The 17,736-nt window shown below is 44.8% G+C and overlaps 1 protein-coding gene across 12 annotated transcripts in view; it reads right to left on the bottom strand.

Moving 5' to 3' along the window:
* Positions 1–1,586: 1,586 nt before the first annotated feature.
* The window catches only part of KTN1 (kinectin 1), a 51,852-nt gene continuing 35,702 nt past the window's right edge, over positions 1,587–17,736 (bottom strand). For 4 of the 12 annotated variants that reach the window (XM_066321549.1, XM_066321552.1, XM_066321551.1 and 1 more), the window contains 12 exons: positions 17,277–17,363; positions 15,398–15,487; positions 14,315–14,395; positions 13,648–13,737; positions 13,473–13,565; positions 11,928–11,999; positions 11,401–11,484; positions 11,111–11,194; positions 8,784–8,867; positions 7,401–7,493; positions 2,726–2,845; positions 1,587–2,093 (listed from right to left, as the gene is read on the bottom strand). In XM_066321549.1, the coding sequence (XP_066177646.1) occupies positions 2,741–2,845; positions 7,401–7,493; positions 8,784–8,867; positions 11,111–11,194; positions 11,401–11,484; positions 11,928–11,999; positions 13,473–13,565; positions 13,648–13,737; positions 14,315–14,395; positions 15,398–15,487; positions 17,277–17,363 (963 nt within the window). In that variant the 3' untranslated portion in view covers positions 1,587–2,093; positions 2,726–2,740. Of the gene's footprint in view, positions 2,094–2,725; positions 2,846–7,400; positions 7,494–8,783; positions 8,868–11,110; positions 11,195–11,400; positions 11,485–11,927; positions 12,000–13,472; positions 13,566–13,647; positions 13,738–14,314; positions 14,396–15,397; positions 15,488–17,276; positions 17,364–17,736 lie in introns of those variants that run through there. The other 8 variants (XM_066321557.1, XM_066321558.1, XM_066321553.1 and 5 more) reach the window with 7 other exon arrangements.

The raw sequence follows: 17,736 nt of genomic DNA, 5'->3' as shown, positions 1-17,736 counted from the left end.
AGATCTCCTGGCCTCTCCAGGGAGAATTCCTTCCAAGAGAGAAAGAGAATGATGCTGCACATCTCTCTCCTTTTCAGCTGAGCACTGCAGCAGCACCTTCACCCCCTGCTCTGCAGCTCAACAAAGTCAAGAGCCTGGAGACACAGCCAGGCTTCCAAGGGCTGCTTCCAGAGGCTCTCCAGGCACTGCTGTCCTTTCCAAAAGCATTTATTTACTGAATGAGACACCTCCAGCATTTGCAAACCCACCTCTTTAAGGAAAAAAGGACATCACTTGTACCTGCAGAGCCCAGTTCCCATTGGAATGATGCTTCAGAGGAGCTTCCCAGCGTGGGTGGCCAAGAGGACTCCCCCAAGGGGCAGGAATCAGAGCCACAGGGACACCCCCCAGCCCAAACCATCATCACTGAAGCTCCTGGGTTATGCTCTTAAATCATCTTAAACCAGTCAAACGTGCATGGATCTATCAAACTGCCACTTACACCCAAAAATAGGTGTCTAGACACCTGCTAAAGCCTCTGACCCTAACCCGGGAAAGTGTGGAGACCCTCCAGGGTTCAGGTTTTCCTTGGATCTACAGTTGCAGGAGTGCCTTTCTGCTTTCTACATCAAACACCTGTAACAAGTCAGGCTAATGCATTTGGGTTTTAACTCCATGGAATAACATCTCCACGGAACACAACACTTCAGTGACCACAGCTGGAGACCAGGGGTAGCTCCTGCTGTGAGGAAACCACATTTTCCATTTTTTTTCTCCCTCTTCTGAGCTATTTCACAGCTCTCAGCAGGACCTGGCATGATCCAGATCACTGGAAGCATGTAAGGAAGAGGCTTCTTTACCTCCTGCCTGGTGAAGGCCAAATATTAACTAAAAAACAGCGCAGAGAGGAGTGTGAACAGCTCAGGGTGAGCCGTTTGATCTGTTTCACCTCTGCGATTAACCCCCAATTAACGACTGACCTCTGCTTTACTGCCTTCCCTCAGATAATCGTGTCTTCAAGTGTTCTAAAAAACCGAACCAACCCTCACCTTGCCAACTGCAGAATCCCACAGGACTGACAGGTTCTTCTAAGACACACAGAAGAGGGAGCACCTGATCTCGCCATGCCCCCAGGAGAATCCTGTCCCATCAAAGACCATCCCCACTCTTGTTCCCAACAAAGCACAAGGTAGTAGAGCAACCAAACCCTCTCCTATAACTCCTTCCACCTCAGACTCCCATCCAGGGGTGGATCTGGGGCAAATGGACACACTCTGCTCACAACTGGCTTTGCCACATCCAGTGTCTCCAGCTGTTCCTCCCCCTGACCTTTCCCAAGGACAAAACATGACAGAACCACAATTTACATGGCACTTTGATGGGGGTTTCTTGTATTTTTTAAAACCTTAATGCCTTTTCTTCATAACAAAAACATATTCAGGAGTTGCCAAACCTCCCCAGTTTGCCTCTTCTCAAGCTGGTGCCTCCTCTGCCCAAAAACAAACACAGTGGGTGCAGCCTGATGCTCATTTCAGGGAGTGGAGAGGTGGAAACCTCACCTGAGTCATCCAAATTCACTTGAAAGAAGAAAGCAGGAACACCTTGAATAATAGCATCCCTTTATTTGCTGACACCATTACAAAAACTGATTACATTAGCAACCAAAAAAAAAAAAAAAAAGAAAAAAAAAGTGTTTACTTGAGGTTGAAGTCAGAGGCAGCTAATCCCAAAAATGTAATTAAGTAAAACAGTGTACAACATCAGTATTAAAATGTCATTTCCCACTGGTGACTTTACCACGTTGGAGTTTTCTGAACAAGTTTTATTGAGCAAAATAAGATAAAAGATTATGTGTTTACTGTCTCTCCAGGAATGTAAAGGTCTAATTATCCAAACAGGTTTGTTTTTATTATAAAACTAAACTCTGGAGGTGTCTAGAGAGTTGGGTTTTTTCTTTAAATCAGTAGTCTAACAAGGATTAGAAAAGACAAAACTCTGTTCAGTGTTTCTGACGAAGTAGAAAGGGTGAAAACATAAATAAGGCTTTAATTTGGCAAAATATAATACAATGCCTTCTGCTATCCTCAAATGAACGATTCCCCCATGACTTCACTCTGCAAGAGAAACACAAAAGCACCAGGTCAGAGGAGCAGCCTCCCAAGGGAAAATCCAGTACCTTGCTTGCATTTCCTGGTGTCAGCTCATGAGGAAGCCCAGGGGAACGAGCCTGGGTGGTGGAGGTTGAGCAGGAGCAGCTTCCCAGAGCAGGGGCCAAGGTGCAGCAGCACCTCCCTCCCACCTGCACACCCAGGTACTCCCTACCAGCTCTGCTGTCCCTGTATTGCAGAGGCAGGAGCATAAAAACCACCTGAATCAGGAATACAAGTCCCCGTCCTCAGCAGATGAAAGGGAGCTCTGACACTCCTTGTTCAGAGCTGCTTCCCAAGACAAACAGCTCCCAGTTCAATCCCAGGAAGGATTTCTTCTTGATGTCCCTATGCTCTGACCAATATAATTGAAGAGGTTTGTCTTTGTTTCACCAATCGAATTGGTCTGTGTAGAATAGTATAAAAGGGAGACACATCCCAAAAATAAAGGAGTTATTTTCAGCCTTCTGAAGGTTGGAGTCTGTGTCACTGTGGTGTACAACAGTATCACTCTACAAATCCATTTCCTACAAAGTCCCACCATAACACACCAGCGGCATTCCCAGCAGCTGAACTGGGGGGCCACTGTGCAGACCCACCTGGCTGCAGTGTCCTCATCCCTTTGACAGCATTTGGCTTATTGACACCAGCAGCTTCTTGAGATGACCCACATCCTGGGTAAGATTCACCCCCACGTTTCGCCTTTTATCACTCAACTCCTGGAATAAGGGGGAAAAAAAAAAAAAAAAAGGGAAATCATTAAAAACTCATTTACAATCTAATTACCAAGAAAGCCTAGAATTAGATTCTCTGTATAAAATTACAACTCATAGTGCAGATGGGAACAATTCTTGTCAGTCAGAGGGTTATGGCCATGTTTAAGGAGAACATGGTTCAAAGTCAAGGAGCCCTTTCCTGTTGCAGGGAATCACCTGCACATCCAGCTCCTGCCCTCCCTGCCTGGGACTCCAGCACTCCCTGCTTCCAGGAATTGTGCTGGTATCCACAGTTGATGCAACCTCAAGGTTTATTTCCCCACCAGCCTGGTTGAACCCCCCCACAGACATGGTTTATAACACAGGTTGGGGTGCACAGGGATGATTCTGACCTCACAGCTGGAACAGCAAAACTCCTGGGCCACCAAGGACTGGGTGTGACTGAGGATCTGTGGGATGGTGCCCACAGCAGTACCAAAAACCCCAGCCCAAGGCAGCTCCAGCTGTGAAACAGCATTTGGAACAGCTGCCTGGAGATCCACAGCCTTCCCCACCCACAGCCATCCCATGGATTCACCCTCTGCTCTAAACCCCTGGGAAATTCCCACTTCCCAGCAACACCTGGACTTGGATGAGGGCTTCACAAAGCAGTCCAAGCACCAGGAAACACAGAGAAAAGGAAAAATGCGAGCTACCACAAGCTACAAAGTTTCCTGTGCTGAAATGAAAATGCTGAGCGTGTGTTTTGAAATAAAAATAAATACCTTTTTTTGTCGTTGTTTTCTAGGAATTCAACAGTTTAGTAATCAGGAAGTGTCACAGCTGAAGATGGACTCTCCCCCTCCTGCCTCCCTGCCTGTCAGCCTTGCTGGGCTAACAGTGCTGTGTAATCCCTGTTTTATTATCTTTATTGATTAACTCCTCCAGAGACACACAAAGCACTCCACATCTAACACACCCCTCACTGCTCCTTATTCAGCTCAGAACACAGACATGCAGATCACCTGCAGGAGAGCTTTTCCTTGAAATTGAACAGCTAAAAATAAGCAACTCTGCCATGGTGTCAGCAATGCAGAAGTAGCCAATTCTCCACAGGAGCACAGAGGTGTTTGCAGGCGCTCAGCATCCATCAGCCCCACTCTGGTGTTACCCACAGAATGAGACTGATGCATAATGCGGGTGCAAATCTCTCCCCAGAGCTCCAGGGAAATTAGAGGGAGTTCTTGGAGGGCCATTTTCCCTGCTCCCATTTGGCTGGAAATGCAGAATGAGCAGTAAATCAAACTCAAGCACCTGCACCATTACAGAAACAACTCCAGGCTCAGACAAGAGAACAAAACAATCTCCAGCAAAGCTCTTACTCCTGTGCAACTGGTAAACATTTTTCTACTGTAAAAAAATCATTTGGATCTGTATTAGGATAGTCTTAACCTGTTTTACCCTTATTAAAGTAGAAAATCAGGTCTGTCAAGTCTGAGACTTGGCTTAGCAGTCTCATACAGACTGATGGAAGTGGAAAGGCAGAGGCAAAGGTAATTAGCAGCCCAGGAGATGAATTAATCCAGCACTGACCAGCAGTAAGGCAGCAGCACAGAACCAGCAGGAGCAGGGAGGGAGCCTTCCAGTCCACTCCCAGCCCCCTCTCTGGGAACAGCTCCTCCTCCCTCCCTCATTTACTGTGTCTTCCTTCTGGTTTGTGACCTCACTAATCTCAGGCAGTGCTCACTCATGAATTATAGACACATCCCCAAATCCTCCCGGGGCCAATCCTGACTAGATCCCAACAGATTTTAGCTCAGCACAGTCCTCCAGCAGCTCCTGCTAACCCAGGAATGCACAGCTGCCTTACACAGGCACTGCTGAGCCCCAGCCCTGTGCTCTCCATGACTCAGGGGAAAGGGGGGAAATTTAGGTCAGACATACAGAACAAATCCTTCCCTGTGAGGGTGGTGAGGCCCTGGCACAGGTTGCCCAGAGAAGCTGTGGCTACTCCATCCCTGAAGTGTTCCAGGCCAGGTTGGATGGGGCTTGGAGCAACCTGGGATAGTGGGGGGTGTCCCCACCCTCAGAAACATGTGGAACTGGATGATCTTTAAGGTCCCTTCCAACCCAAACCATTCTGGGATTCTGTGACTCCACTTGTCTGGGACATGAGGATGAAGAGAGGAAGAGGATGGCAGTGAGGAAGTCCCTGCGATTTCAGACCCAGCAGCTAAAACAGGAGCTGAACCGTCTGGACAGATTCCCCTCTGCTGTTTCACACATATGTTTCCAGTGATGGAGAGTTCTGCACTGAGATTTGGGGGGAAAGCACATTAGATTTCACATAAGCCTCAAAATAAGCTCAGTGCCTAAGCAAGCAGCTGAATATAAATGACTTCCTTAGAGCATACTAAAAAGCCCCCTTTAGTCATCAGCTGGTCCCATAAGTGACAAAGCAGCTGATTAGAAACCCCAAATGCTCTATTTTTAAATAGAAAGAAAAGGAGTCTAAAGAAAACATTCTGAGTGTGTTTGAGGGTTTATGCAAGTATCATTTCTCTATTTTGTGGGCTGGTTCCAGCACCCAGAAGGAACAAATATGTTCATTTTTGAGCATGTGTTTTCAGGTCCTTCATTGAAAAAAAAAAAAAAAAAGGCACTGTTGCTAGGTGGAAGTGGCTGGAAGACTTTCTTTCTTGATCTGAGAGCTATTTTGAGCTGGGTTTTTAGGCTTCTGGGGAGACAGTTTCCTTTTCTCCCCTCAAAATGAGGAAAAAAAAAGGCAGCAGAAAAGGCTTGGAGAAAAGATAATGTTCTAATTCCAGCCTCTGCCAATGGCTACCTGTCAAGAGCACTGCTTAGACAATTAATGTATTTTTACTAATGAAAGCTTAATTGCAGGTTTATTAGGACTGTTTTTCCACAGTCCTCTTCAGAATAAAGCCATGGATATTCTGGCAGAAACCTGGGCTCCACCACATGCAGCAAGAGCAGAGCAATGTGAAGCCAGAGGGGTTTTGGGAGTTAAGGCAATTAACAAACAAGCTCATTTGGGCCACCACAGGGCACACCTAATGACAGCCCAGCTTAGGAGGGGTGACCAGAGCCAGCAGCCACCAATGCCATGGCTGATGCTATCACTGTCCCCATATACTACAAGAACAAGCCATGAGGGCACAGCAGAGAGAGCTGGGCATTGGCTTTCTCCAGCCTGCTGCAGACAGAGACACACAGCACCTGACTGGCACCAGAACCCCCTGGCCTCCCCCTGGGAACACAGGGAGGGCTCAGCAGCCCTCTCCATCCTCCAGGAATCACCCAGGGTTGGCACATCTGGAGTCTCACAGGCCCAGTTGCACCTCCAGCTCAGACTCGGCAAGTCCAGTGCAGGGGTCCATCAGCATCCATGACTGATTAGCCTGGAAAAGCCATTTCATTCCTGCTAATGACTACAAAGGCTGTTCTGCAGCCTTCCTGAGAAGACCCCGAGCTTCCTCTTGCAGCTGATAAAGCCACTTAGGTTCAGCACTAAAAGGATTTAGATACAAATTATTTGTCCTGTCAGCAAGTGCTTCTCTCCCCCTTCAAAGGACAGCAGTTCCTTCCACTCTGTCCCTCAGAAGAAAATGGGTACTGAGTTCCATTGACACTACTGAGCTGGCAAAGAATCTCCTTCAGCCTTCCCCTTCCCAGCTGCCTTCTGGAAAGCTATTGGAAGGCTGGTGTGAAAGTTCTTCTACCCAGAGATGGAAAAAGCCAGTGACAAAGCCCCAACCCAACCTCTTGTGCAGGTGGTGTCTTTAGGGCAACACTCTGACCACCAGCTCCACAAGCAAGGTGCTAACAGCAACCCACATGCTCAGGTGAGTCACCTAAAACTGTGAGAAACTGCCCACCCAATTGCAGCCCCTAAAGCTGGAATGCTATTGCTGGAGGATACAGAACACCAGCAGTCTGCAGAGTCACCCACCCACAGCACTCAGGGCTGCTCCCTGCTGAAGCTCATCTCAACAAGATTTTACTGCTGGGCCACATCAAGGTCAACACAAATTCCCAGGAGCCAGAATAAGCTGAAATCAAGTCCTGGCTCTTGGTCACAGCTGCAGAGGAGCAGAAGGAACCATGTTCTGGCAAGAGAATCTCTGCCTGAGTGTTACAGGTTGTGCAAGACTGCCTTTCTTTGGCATTACTGACGTCGGCAAGGTCCAACCCAAGAGCGTTTTCAGCCCACTCAGCCATCAGCAGAGTTAGTTTTAGCTACCCTTTTCCCTTCTTGAAGGGACAAGTCTGGAGATCTCCCCACTTTTGTCCAAACCAAACCAAAAATCCATCAAAAGCCCAGAATCTCTCCCCTTCCTCCTTGCAAATCTGAGCCACAGGAAGGAGGTCAGGATCCAGACAGCAGCAAAATTCCCAGTGCATCCTTGACACCCTGACAAGCTGTAGCACTGGAATCCTCATAAAGCCCCTATCAGCCACCAGCAGCAAACATCCTGTTCCTTTGCTGGACCTCACTTCCCAAAGCTGCCACTTTGCCTGAGATTTGTGTGGAGCACGAGGTGCAGGAAACACTTACCGAGTCTGTGCAAACGTCGCTGTTTTCAATAACATTGGCATCCCCAAAAACTTTCCCAATCTCTCTCTCGAGAGCTGCCAAAGACTCCTGGGCCTAGAAGGGAAAGATGTCATTAAAAAAAAAAAAAAAGAAAGGAAGACACAGGGAAGGTACAACAATTAGCAAACCCCCATTTCCCTGAGAGCACACAGGAAATCAGTGTTCAGGAGGAAATCTGTTTTACGCCAGATTTGCTCCAGGGACCAATCCATTTGCTAAGACTGACACGTCTCCTCACAATCAGCATGTTGCATGTCAGCCTGTCTGCATCTGAGAGCAATCCTGCAGGGAAGCTTTAATAGTCTCACATCAAGTTATCAGGTAAAAATCATGCAGTAAATTTCACAAGAGCAGGAGTGCAGGTCTCCAAAATCCTAACCCCAGCTCTGTATTTGCACAAGGAGAATATACCATGAGCCATGGACATCAGCACAGTTGGCACTGTATGTCAACACCCAACATAACTGCCCAGAGAAAAATGTTTTAAATTCTTTATTATAGCAAGTTTCCTTTAGCTTCTCACCTCCTCCAGTGCTTTTGTGATCATCTATCCCTGTCCAGGACATGATATGCTCCCCCAACAGCATTTCCCACTCCAATCCTAGAAGAACTCAGCCCAATTTGCTTATGATGCTGAAGGAACAAGGTGTTGCAGAGTCTAGAGCCAGAGCCCAGCCACTCCATAGGCTATTCCCATCTCCATTTATCAATTCTCCCATGACAGTTTTGTTTCTGGAGTGACAGACTGCACTGAGACCTCTCATGCTTCAAGATTTTCCACTCCAACTGTAAGAGCAGTCCTTGAGGAAAAGCAGAGGAAACCCACCTGTTTGTCCCATCACACTTACACTGATCTAACTTTTGGGATTCGCAGTCTCCTGGGTTATAGTGGATATGTCACCACGTGCAAAAGGACAGATGCTGTGTAAACCAGTTTGCAACCCTCCACCATTTGAGACTGGATTTAAAACTCTCAGGCTGTAGTGTGGGTGGAGGACTGTGGAATGAGCTTTTTGTTAGGCTGGGGTTTCTTTTAAATAAAGCATTATTTGTCAGTCCCAAATCACCACTTGTTCCTACTGGCATAAAATGATCATGAACAGGGGAGTCTTTCAAGAGGAATGATTGAACAAACAGTTTAAAGTTTTAGTTGCAGATTTATCATTTCTGCAGGCATGCAGGTAGAGCTCTTACAGTCCCAGCCAGTGGAGCAAGACACACCATAACAGGCAGGCAGCCCAAATCAAGTTCCTTCAAATCATCACTCTCAGCACTGCAAAACTACAGACACTGAAGGGTTTTGCTAACATTTATATGTGCAGCTGGCTAAGGGTCTCTTCTTACCTTGGGCAAGTCACCAGCTACCTTTTCTCTCTCGTTTTGATCAACTTTGAGTTTTGATAGTGTTTCATTTAGCTGCGTTTTCAGCTGCAAAACAGTAACAAAGCAGATCAGTTTCCCTCACACACACAGACATCATCTGTCTGTCCCAGGGATTAACCCAGTGCACATGGACTGCAAAGGGAGGAAGATTTACTAACAATTACTGCACACACTGGATTAGTCGACATGTATGATGAGGTTTACAAGGACAGTCAAGGAAGAAAGGCTCCATCTGTAAAGATAAAGGTAAAGAATGGAAACTACAGAAGACAAAAACGTGGTTGGCATTGGCTTCCTTATGAGTGGTTTCAACTTTGCAACTCCATTCCAGGAAGAGCATCAGCCTCTCCAGCATCCTTATCACGGGAGTCAGCCCAGACTCCAACCTAATTCACGGCAAATATGCAAAAATGAAGATTGTCATCTTCCCAGTGCAGGCTAAACAGTCTCTCTACTGCTGAATAAACTAAAAAGCTCTACTTGTCATCTTAATAAAGCACCACTTACTACAACTATGTTGACTTAACCAGTCTGTTAATGGCACATCAAGGCATGAATCACTGACAGGGGGATATTAAGCTGTCGATTGTGTTTAGATTCAATCCAAAAAACTGAAACTATTTCAGTCAAGAGGGATGAATACTTTGTACTGGCTGCAGTCAGTACTTAAACTGCAGCCTTCCAAAAGATACACAGTTTTTTACAGGATATTTTGATTGCTCTTCAACACAGCACACAGAACCCAGCCACAGCACTTGAGGCTTGAGCCTCAAACAGAAGTGCTAACAAGGAGCTTGAGTGCCAATTTTGTTGGATTTGTGCCTCTGAAGTGTGCTGTGCTAATGTTCACTGTTCCTGCTGTCAATCTTCCTGGAAGCCAGCAGGAGATTAAAGGAGGGAACAACGGGCTACTCAGAGCCCTGAATTCTCACCCACTCCAAACCTACACATTGTATTTGTCTCACCCTTGGAAGGCTTCCCCCTTCAGAGCACCTGGCCTGGTGAATGCTGGGCTTACACATTTTGGGGAAGCTCCTCTGCAGTTTCAGATTCTCCTTGCTTACCTTTTAAATAGCGGGGAACCTATTATGAAATCAAATTATTTCTATGCCTCAGCCTCCTGCAAAAGCCACTCACACACACTCAGGATAGCATTCCTGAGCCAGCTGCATGGAGGTGCTTGTTTAACACCACCTCACACTCCCACCAGCACAGCACCATCACATTGCACTCAAGCTGCCCTAGCAGGGAGCTCAGCTTTTTAAGCTCTTGTGCACAGACATAACAAATTGTTGCCTCAAAGAGGTTGGCGTTTACTGATTAACTCCAAGAGACACATTCAATTCCCATTTCCCTTGCTTTCAGAATGAGAGGCTTTGCTTGCTGAGGCTAGTGTGCTATTAACTTGAGCAGATTGTTACTGTGGTGGTGGTTATTTTTCTAAATCAACTATTTCAACCCAGTTACATCAGTGGCAGTAGCCTGGTTGTCCCATCATCCCATAGACATGGTGACAGAGACAACCCTCCCCAATTCTGGCCCAAAAGCAGGAGAGCATTGGCCAAACACAAGCAGAGGAAGGCTCCGACTGCTCCTGCAGCCTTAAAAAACAGGTCACTGAAACAAGTGAGAAAGGAAAGACTTCAAGGTGGAAAACCATGCATCCTTAGGTCTGTGCTGTTAATCCAAGTCCTTCTTGAGAGAGCTGCTATAGGAGCATTATTGGCTGGAAGCATTTCTAGCCAAACACGCTGTAACACATGCAAGCACCGAGCCAGCACAGCCATTCAGCCACAGCAGGGTGTCAGCAGCTGAATGGCTGAATACTCTGAATTAATCTAACTTTGGCTCTGGCCAATTTCTGTTCATACAGAGCAGGCTCTGCACAGTCAGAGCACGGACAGCACTGCTGCATCCTCAGAAGCTTTGAGGAAGACAAAAAAACTCCACAAGAGAATAATCCTCCAGTTAAACCGATGAGAGCACCATTTTTGTTGCTCCAAGGACATTACATTTGCTGCTGCATATACCTACACTGCAAATCTTCTCAAGAAGTTTCAGGAATGAAAGTCTTACAGACTTTGGGAAAAAGTCTTAAGAACCAGACATGCTATTGTTAGGAGCAGAGAAAAGAGACAAACTGTAAAAGTCAGACTACATAAATGATTTCAATGGACAAAAATATCAAGCTGAAGAGGTTAGCAGAACAGACAGGATTTGAAATAAGTCTCCGCTTCATACGTATGCTGGGAGCCTGGTTTGTGCCCAACGGAGAACAAGCTTCTTACCAAATTTAACTCTTCATTCTGTCTTACTGCTTCAGAATATGAATCATCAAGTTTTTTCTGCAATTCAGTCAAGAGATCTTTGAGCTGAAATGAAGTTTAGAGTTTTAGGATTTGTCTCCTTAGGATGCCCGTTCTCTTCTGCTCAGTTATTAGCGTGCTGCTCTACCCTAAGGTCACAAGCATACAAACTCCTCAGCCACAGGGGCTAAGCACTAGGTTAGTTTGCCAGCCAACTGGTAACCAAAAGGGAGGAAAAAAAAAAAAAGTACAGCTTGTACAATAATGTTTACCTCTCTGACTTCTGAAACATAAGTAGATCGTTCTATTTCTGCCTTTTCTAGTTCACTTTCCAAATGTTCTCTCTCTTTTTTAAGCTAGAAACAGAAAAACAGGGTTAAAACAGATGTTTTCAGTGTTTTCTTGCAGTATCATTTGCTTGACTTATAACTGGCTGTAAATTTCTTTCAAATATTTCATGACGTTTAGAGAGCATTTCAAACCCAGTGATTGCACCGTGCAGATTTAAACCTCAAAACTAAGATAAGAGAAAGAATCAAGCCTTTGACTGAGCAGTTCACTGCTTGTAGACAGTCTCACAACAGAAAGCCCCAGTGGGTGAGTACAGAAGTAAAAACCAGAACAACTTCCCATCTTCTCTGCCCTTTAAAAACACTGCCCCAAAAGGCTCAGGTCAAACAAACTGCAGCACAGGCTGTGCCACTGGCAGGAGAGAAGTTCAGGTTTACAGCACAAGCCTAAATTGTGTTGGAACAACATAAAGCTTCAAGGACAAGAAGAAAAAACCACCTGCACGTACAGTTTCAACTTCTTTGTTCTCTTCCTTTAACCTCTCCACCTCGTGCTGCAAAGATGTGACCATAGAACGTATCTGCAGTTGGGGGGAAAAACAAAGATATTTGGTTGGGTTGGTCTAAGACAAACTCTGCATAAACAACAAGACTGTAGAAACGATCTAAGAATACTAAGGATGAAATTAGAGTGGTCGAATAAAATAAAATGTTGACTCAAATAATTCAATATACTGAGTCTACACCATTCCTAGCTATTCCCAGCCCAAGTTCTTTGACATATTTAGAGCCCACATGCCTGAAAGATTTGGAATATAAGCACTAATCCAGTTGTCCATTAGCCATGGTAAGGAACATATCCTTCCCAGACTGGGAATAGTCACCATATCCATGTACCCAAACCCAGCATTTTTAGCCTTATTTGGGGCTGTGTAAGTGCAGCAGATGGCAGCACATCTATAGCTCCAGATCTGACAGTCTTTTTAAGCTCCTCAAACAAGATGTTTATAAATCATCTGTTTGCTGCCAGGCTCACACAGTGGCACTCAAACTTACTAAGCAGAGATACTTTAGAAATCACTTTTCAAAAAAGCAGTTTGACCTACTTTAATTCTAGATTAGAAAAGAAACATAAAAGCCTTTTTTCTTCCCACTTTTGCTAGCAACAGAGCCTTCCTAAAAGGAAAGCTTTGCAGGCAATTTCAAGTGTAATTAGTTGACCATAATGGATTGAGCAGTACTTTAACAGCTTTCAGAAAACTGTTATGATTCTATGATACTTCAATTTTAGCACAAAGAGTCCATATCTGCTGACAAATATACTTGGGAAAAAACCTATGTGCTCAATAAAAATAGTCAAACATACCAAGATCAGAAAAATATATATTCCTAGCCACATTAATGGGACATTTGTACACTCAATCTTTGGCTTCCTATCCCATCAGCATTTATATTATTACTTATTATTTGGCTGCTTCCTGCAGCATCTGCAAAGGACTCCCCATCCTTGGAAGTGTCCAAGGCCAGGTTGGATGGGGTTTGGAGCAACGTGGGATAGTGGAAGGTGTCCCTGCCCATGGCAGGAGATGGAACTGGATCAGCGTTAAGTTCCTTCCAACTCAAACCAAACTGTGATTCTGTGACTGTGATAAAGATATATCATAATGGTCAAAGACTTTATACCTGTGCTGTTTATTTTTCTTGCTTCTGTAAAAATGGCAACAGAAATAGTGGCATGAACCTAAACATATCAACAAATCCTCCATTCTTCAGTCTCTTTAGTGGAAATACATTCCTTCAAAAATGAAAACCTAGCCTTTACATGAAGTTAAGTATCAGAGTACCAAAATACCATTGCTATGAGGAATCATTCCCATTATATGTGTTGCAAGCTTCACCTTTTTCATCCTCTGGTCATGCACACATCAAACCAGGCAGCCAGGGCTGTTCCACACCTGCCTTCAGAGAGCTCAGACACCCTCTGTGACTTCAAGCAGAACCTGCCTGGCTGCTGAGGAAAAAAAAAAAAAAAAAAAAAACAACTTCAGAAATACCTGTTTAAGTTCCTTCTGTGATTCTTCAACTTTTATCTTCCATTTGCTTTCTTCTTCTTCCACACTCCTCTGTAGCCTTTGTAAAATCCCCTCCTAAAAAGAGAGAGGATTTGAAAGCTCACAGCAGAAGAAAGGAAGCTGGAACATCACAGAGGTGACCAGGCATCCCACTTACTGTCTCTGCCAGAACAGATTTGTATTTCTCACACTCCAGCTGCAGCAGGATGTGCATTTCCTCAGCCTCCTTCAACTTCTGCTCCATAGTCTGGCAAAGGAGGAAAGGCACCACAAGAGTCACATCTCAGTGGATGGATTTCAGTTCTATTCATCTTATTTCAACAAGCTGGTATCACTCCTGGGCAGGTCTGTCTTTCCAACCCATGAAAAGACGACAGCAAGTGCAGTGTTCACCTACTCTCAATGACCAATCACAAACTTTCAGTTACTAAAAAAAACCCCATTACTTAAAAAAAAGAGAATGGGATTTTCAATTTCATAAACTTACAGTTTCACAAGGTACTCATCAAAGATACAAATACATTTCTGTAAATAGCTAAACAGCAGGCTGCCCAGAGAAGCTGTGGCTGAGTCATCTCTTGAAGCGTTCAAGCCCCGGCTGGAAGAGGCTTGGAACAACCTGGTCTAATGAGTGGCACCCCTGGCCAAGGCAGGGGCATTAGAACTGGATGATCTTTAACCCAAACCTCTCCAGAATTAATATAAAACAATTTTCTTGTGACTTGTCTGTGAACCTGAACTTTCCAACCCACAGCACAAATTGAAAGGTTTATACTGGACAAATGCATTATGCCACACACCAATTGTCCATCTTTTGTGCCTACCTTGACATCTTCAGATCCTGAAGCCTCTCTCAAGTATTCTTTAGCCATCTTTTCAAACCCACATATCCATTCGCTGTGGCTCTGTTGGGAAAGCACCCAGTTAAGGCTGAGGATAGCCTCAGCAGAACTCTCCTTAGGACACTTTCCTCCCCACTGCAGGCTGAGGGAGCAGGGGCTCAGTGCCCCAAGTCTCTGGAACTCACACACAGCCCCATGGTTGTTGTTCAGCCAGTGCCCCACACAGCTGGCAGCAACCCGGGAGCACGACATGGTGACATACACACACAGTTCAGGGGGGCCTGGATGAGCTGAAATACAGCTGGGTGACAGATGATTCCCTCCAAGTGTCAGGCCTCTGCATAAGCATTTAAAGATTCAAAGGAACCTTTCCCAAAATCCCTGAGCACTTCCAGCAGATGCTGCGTAACTCTAAGAGGGTTGTTTTATAACCTTACAGAAAGTCTTTTTAAAGACTAGTTTTACTTTAGAACATTTAGGAACAATTTTAAGTATGAATATTCAAGACCTCTAGAGGTTATAAATGAAATGCACCCATTTTTCCAGACTCACTTGATGCTATTCACCCCACCTGAACCCAAAGGCATTTTCCCTGCAAACCACTGAAAGCCACCAGAAACATAAAATTGGAAATCGGTGCCTGGGAAGAAAATAAACCCCCTAAATTGTATTAACTGTCACTGAGACACTGCAGCTCCTCTGGAAAGTTTGGGAATATACAGATCCCCATCATGCCAGACAGTGCACAAACACAGCAAGGCATTATCCATCCCTAAAAATTTACTATCTCATGAGACACAAGATAACACAGACAGGTAAATCAGATGTTGGGGCATAAAAATCACAAGATAATAACTTTTATTTTGCTCTTTTAACACTTCTTGAAGCAACCTATCTGCAGCTTTGCTTCACTGTGCAAGTACAGGCATCACCAGCAAGAAACACTCTCACCCCACTCCAAAAACCTTGGGATATAGGGGCTGTGAGGAAACACTCCAGGACAGCACAGCAGGACCAGAGCTCCCTGACTCCCAGCAGGAGGTGAAGAAGAGCCACTTCTCTTACCATGTTGGAAGGAAGAGAGACTTTGGGGAAGAGCTTCTGGAGGAGCTGGCGCGTCTCCACCTCGGCAGCTTCCAAATGCTGCTGCTTCTCCTAAAGCAAGAGGAGAGCACAGGTGAGATTGGGCACCACCGACCTGGCAACAGCCTCTCCTCTGCCTACAGCAATTTACTTAACCCAGGGAGTCTTTTTCTAAGTGAGAAAGGTGCTACAGTCCCTAAAATTGCCAGTAAATTGCTTCAGAAATGGGCACTGAATCGCTTCATAATTTGGCCTTTGTGTTTGTTCTTGGTTAAGCTTTTATTTTCAGAAGTTCTCCTCCAATCTAGCCTGTTTGTAGAGAAATTACACCACTGTTCACTTGTCCACAACACAAACTGCACTGTGTTGAGTAACTGCATCCACAGATCACACCAGCCCTGCCACTCAAGTTAAGTGAGCTCAAAAATCAAATAGTTTGGTCAATTTTTGGTTGTTTTAATCCATACTTTTAAAATCATTTTAGGTGTGGAAAAAAATCACTGTAAGGTAATGACATCACATCAAAAACAGAGAATTAAAGTCAAAAGGAAACTTTGTGTTAATGCACATTTGAACCAGGCCAAGAAAGTAAGACTTTTAAACATTACTTTTACATACTTAAGAGGAAGCCACTTACATCCTCTTCTCCCAACCCTGGATGCAATGGGAGATAATTATTAGAGCTGTGTGACAATTTCCAGGATTTCTTTGTTAGTGCTTAGCAAATATAAATACCCAGAGCCATAGGCACCATAGATCTGTCTTTACTTGTATTTAACATTAAAAGCAGAGCAGCCACAGGACACGTGCTTGTGGCAGATTGGGTTAGTTTAGCCATACAAAACTCAGGCTCTCATTTAAACTTAAATGTAGAAAGCCTGAAACACTGCACAGAAGGGGCAGCTTTCAGCCCAAATCCCTCACTGCTATTTGGGATTGTTTTTCCCTTTGACATCAGTGCTACTGCCTGGCTGCTCAGAGTTCCTCTGCTGCAAGGGATTGGTGGCATGAGCAGGTTCAGTAGGTGGTGAGGCTGTGCTAAGTGCATTAGTTGGCAGCAATGTGGGAGCCATCATGAAGTGGCAAAAGGCTCTTTTTGCTGAAGTTTTCCAGCTGCAAGAGAAAGCGGGCAAGCTTTAGCAGGGCCAGAGCAGAGTGGAGACAGACACACAACCCCAAACCAGAGCTCCTCTGCTCCTGCCTGCCTGCCTGGTGCTCTTAGACTCAGCTGGATGCTTTGGTTTTTGGGGTTTTTTTGAGTTCAGGACAGTGGCAATGAACACTGAATCAAGCCCACAGCAAACACAAGCTCCTTTCAGGGCAATTCACACCCCCATATCATTTTGAACATTGGTCCAATAATCCCTGTCAAGCTTCACATGCCTTCAAGGAGGCAATTCACAGCTGTGATCACACCATTTTTCTGAGAAGCTCCCAGGCTTTTAAATAATAATAATAATTTAGTCCTGGTTCTTTCTAGATCCAACAGATTTGTTCAAGCACAGCCAAAGCCCAGTAGAAGAAAGTAGGCTGCTCACTAGCACAGCTTTTAATCTGGAGCTCCCCACAAATCAGAAACAATTCACAACAGCTCTAACAATTATGCAAACAGAAATCAAAAGTCAGCATGCCCACAAACTAACCATTAAAAAAACAAACAAACAAAAAAACAACCACCAAAAACACCACCAAACAACCTAAAGACAACAGGAAGAAGCATAGGTGAAAGTATATGAATGATCACTCAGAAGAGATTATATTTAAACTGCAGTAAAAGTTAAATGTCTCCATTTCACTTAAAAAACCAGCTGCAGATCTGCTTCTAGCTTAACGCATCATTTCTAGCAGTCAACATTACAACCTTGGCAGTCTTGTTCACTTTGTCCTGCAGCAATTTTTCAGTTGATGCCAATGCTTCCATTGCTTCCCAGTTTTTCTCCCGAAGGTCCTAATCATTTTTAGAAAGAATGATTTCAGTTCAGCCAATACTCAAACTGTTTTCGCTTTTACTTCAGAGAAATATTTCGCATTACATTCCACCATTTGCATTTAAATGCTGGTTACTGCAGGGTGATTTTGCTGGGGACTATGACATACACTAGCAGAAACAAGTGTGATGTTCGAAGAGCCTGAATGAAAAGTAGGGGGGAAAAAATGCCAATTTCTGCCCAACCTGCTCCCGTGTCCAAAACTGATGCAAGTGTTACTGCAGAGCATTATCACTACAGCGACCCCACACTTTGACTGCACTTGTAAGAAGAAAGAGGGAAGTTTTCAAAAGTAGTGAGGAACACAGACACCAAACCACAGATTACACAACA

This window comes from Sylvia atricapilla, chromosome 6 (assembly GCF_009819655.1).
Source record: "Sylvia atricapilla isolate bSylAtr1 chromosome 6, bSylAtr1.pri, whole genome shotgun sequence".
NCBI classification, from domain to species: domain Eukaryota; kingdom Metazoa; phylum Chordata; class Aves; order Passeriformes; family Sylviidae; genus Sylvia; species Sylvia atricapilla.
This window is presented reverse-complemented; position numbering and strand designations above follow the sequence as displayed.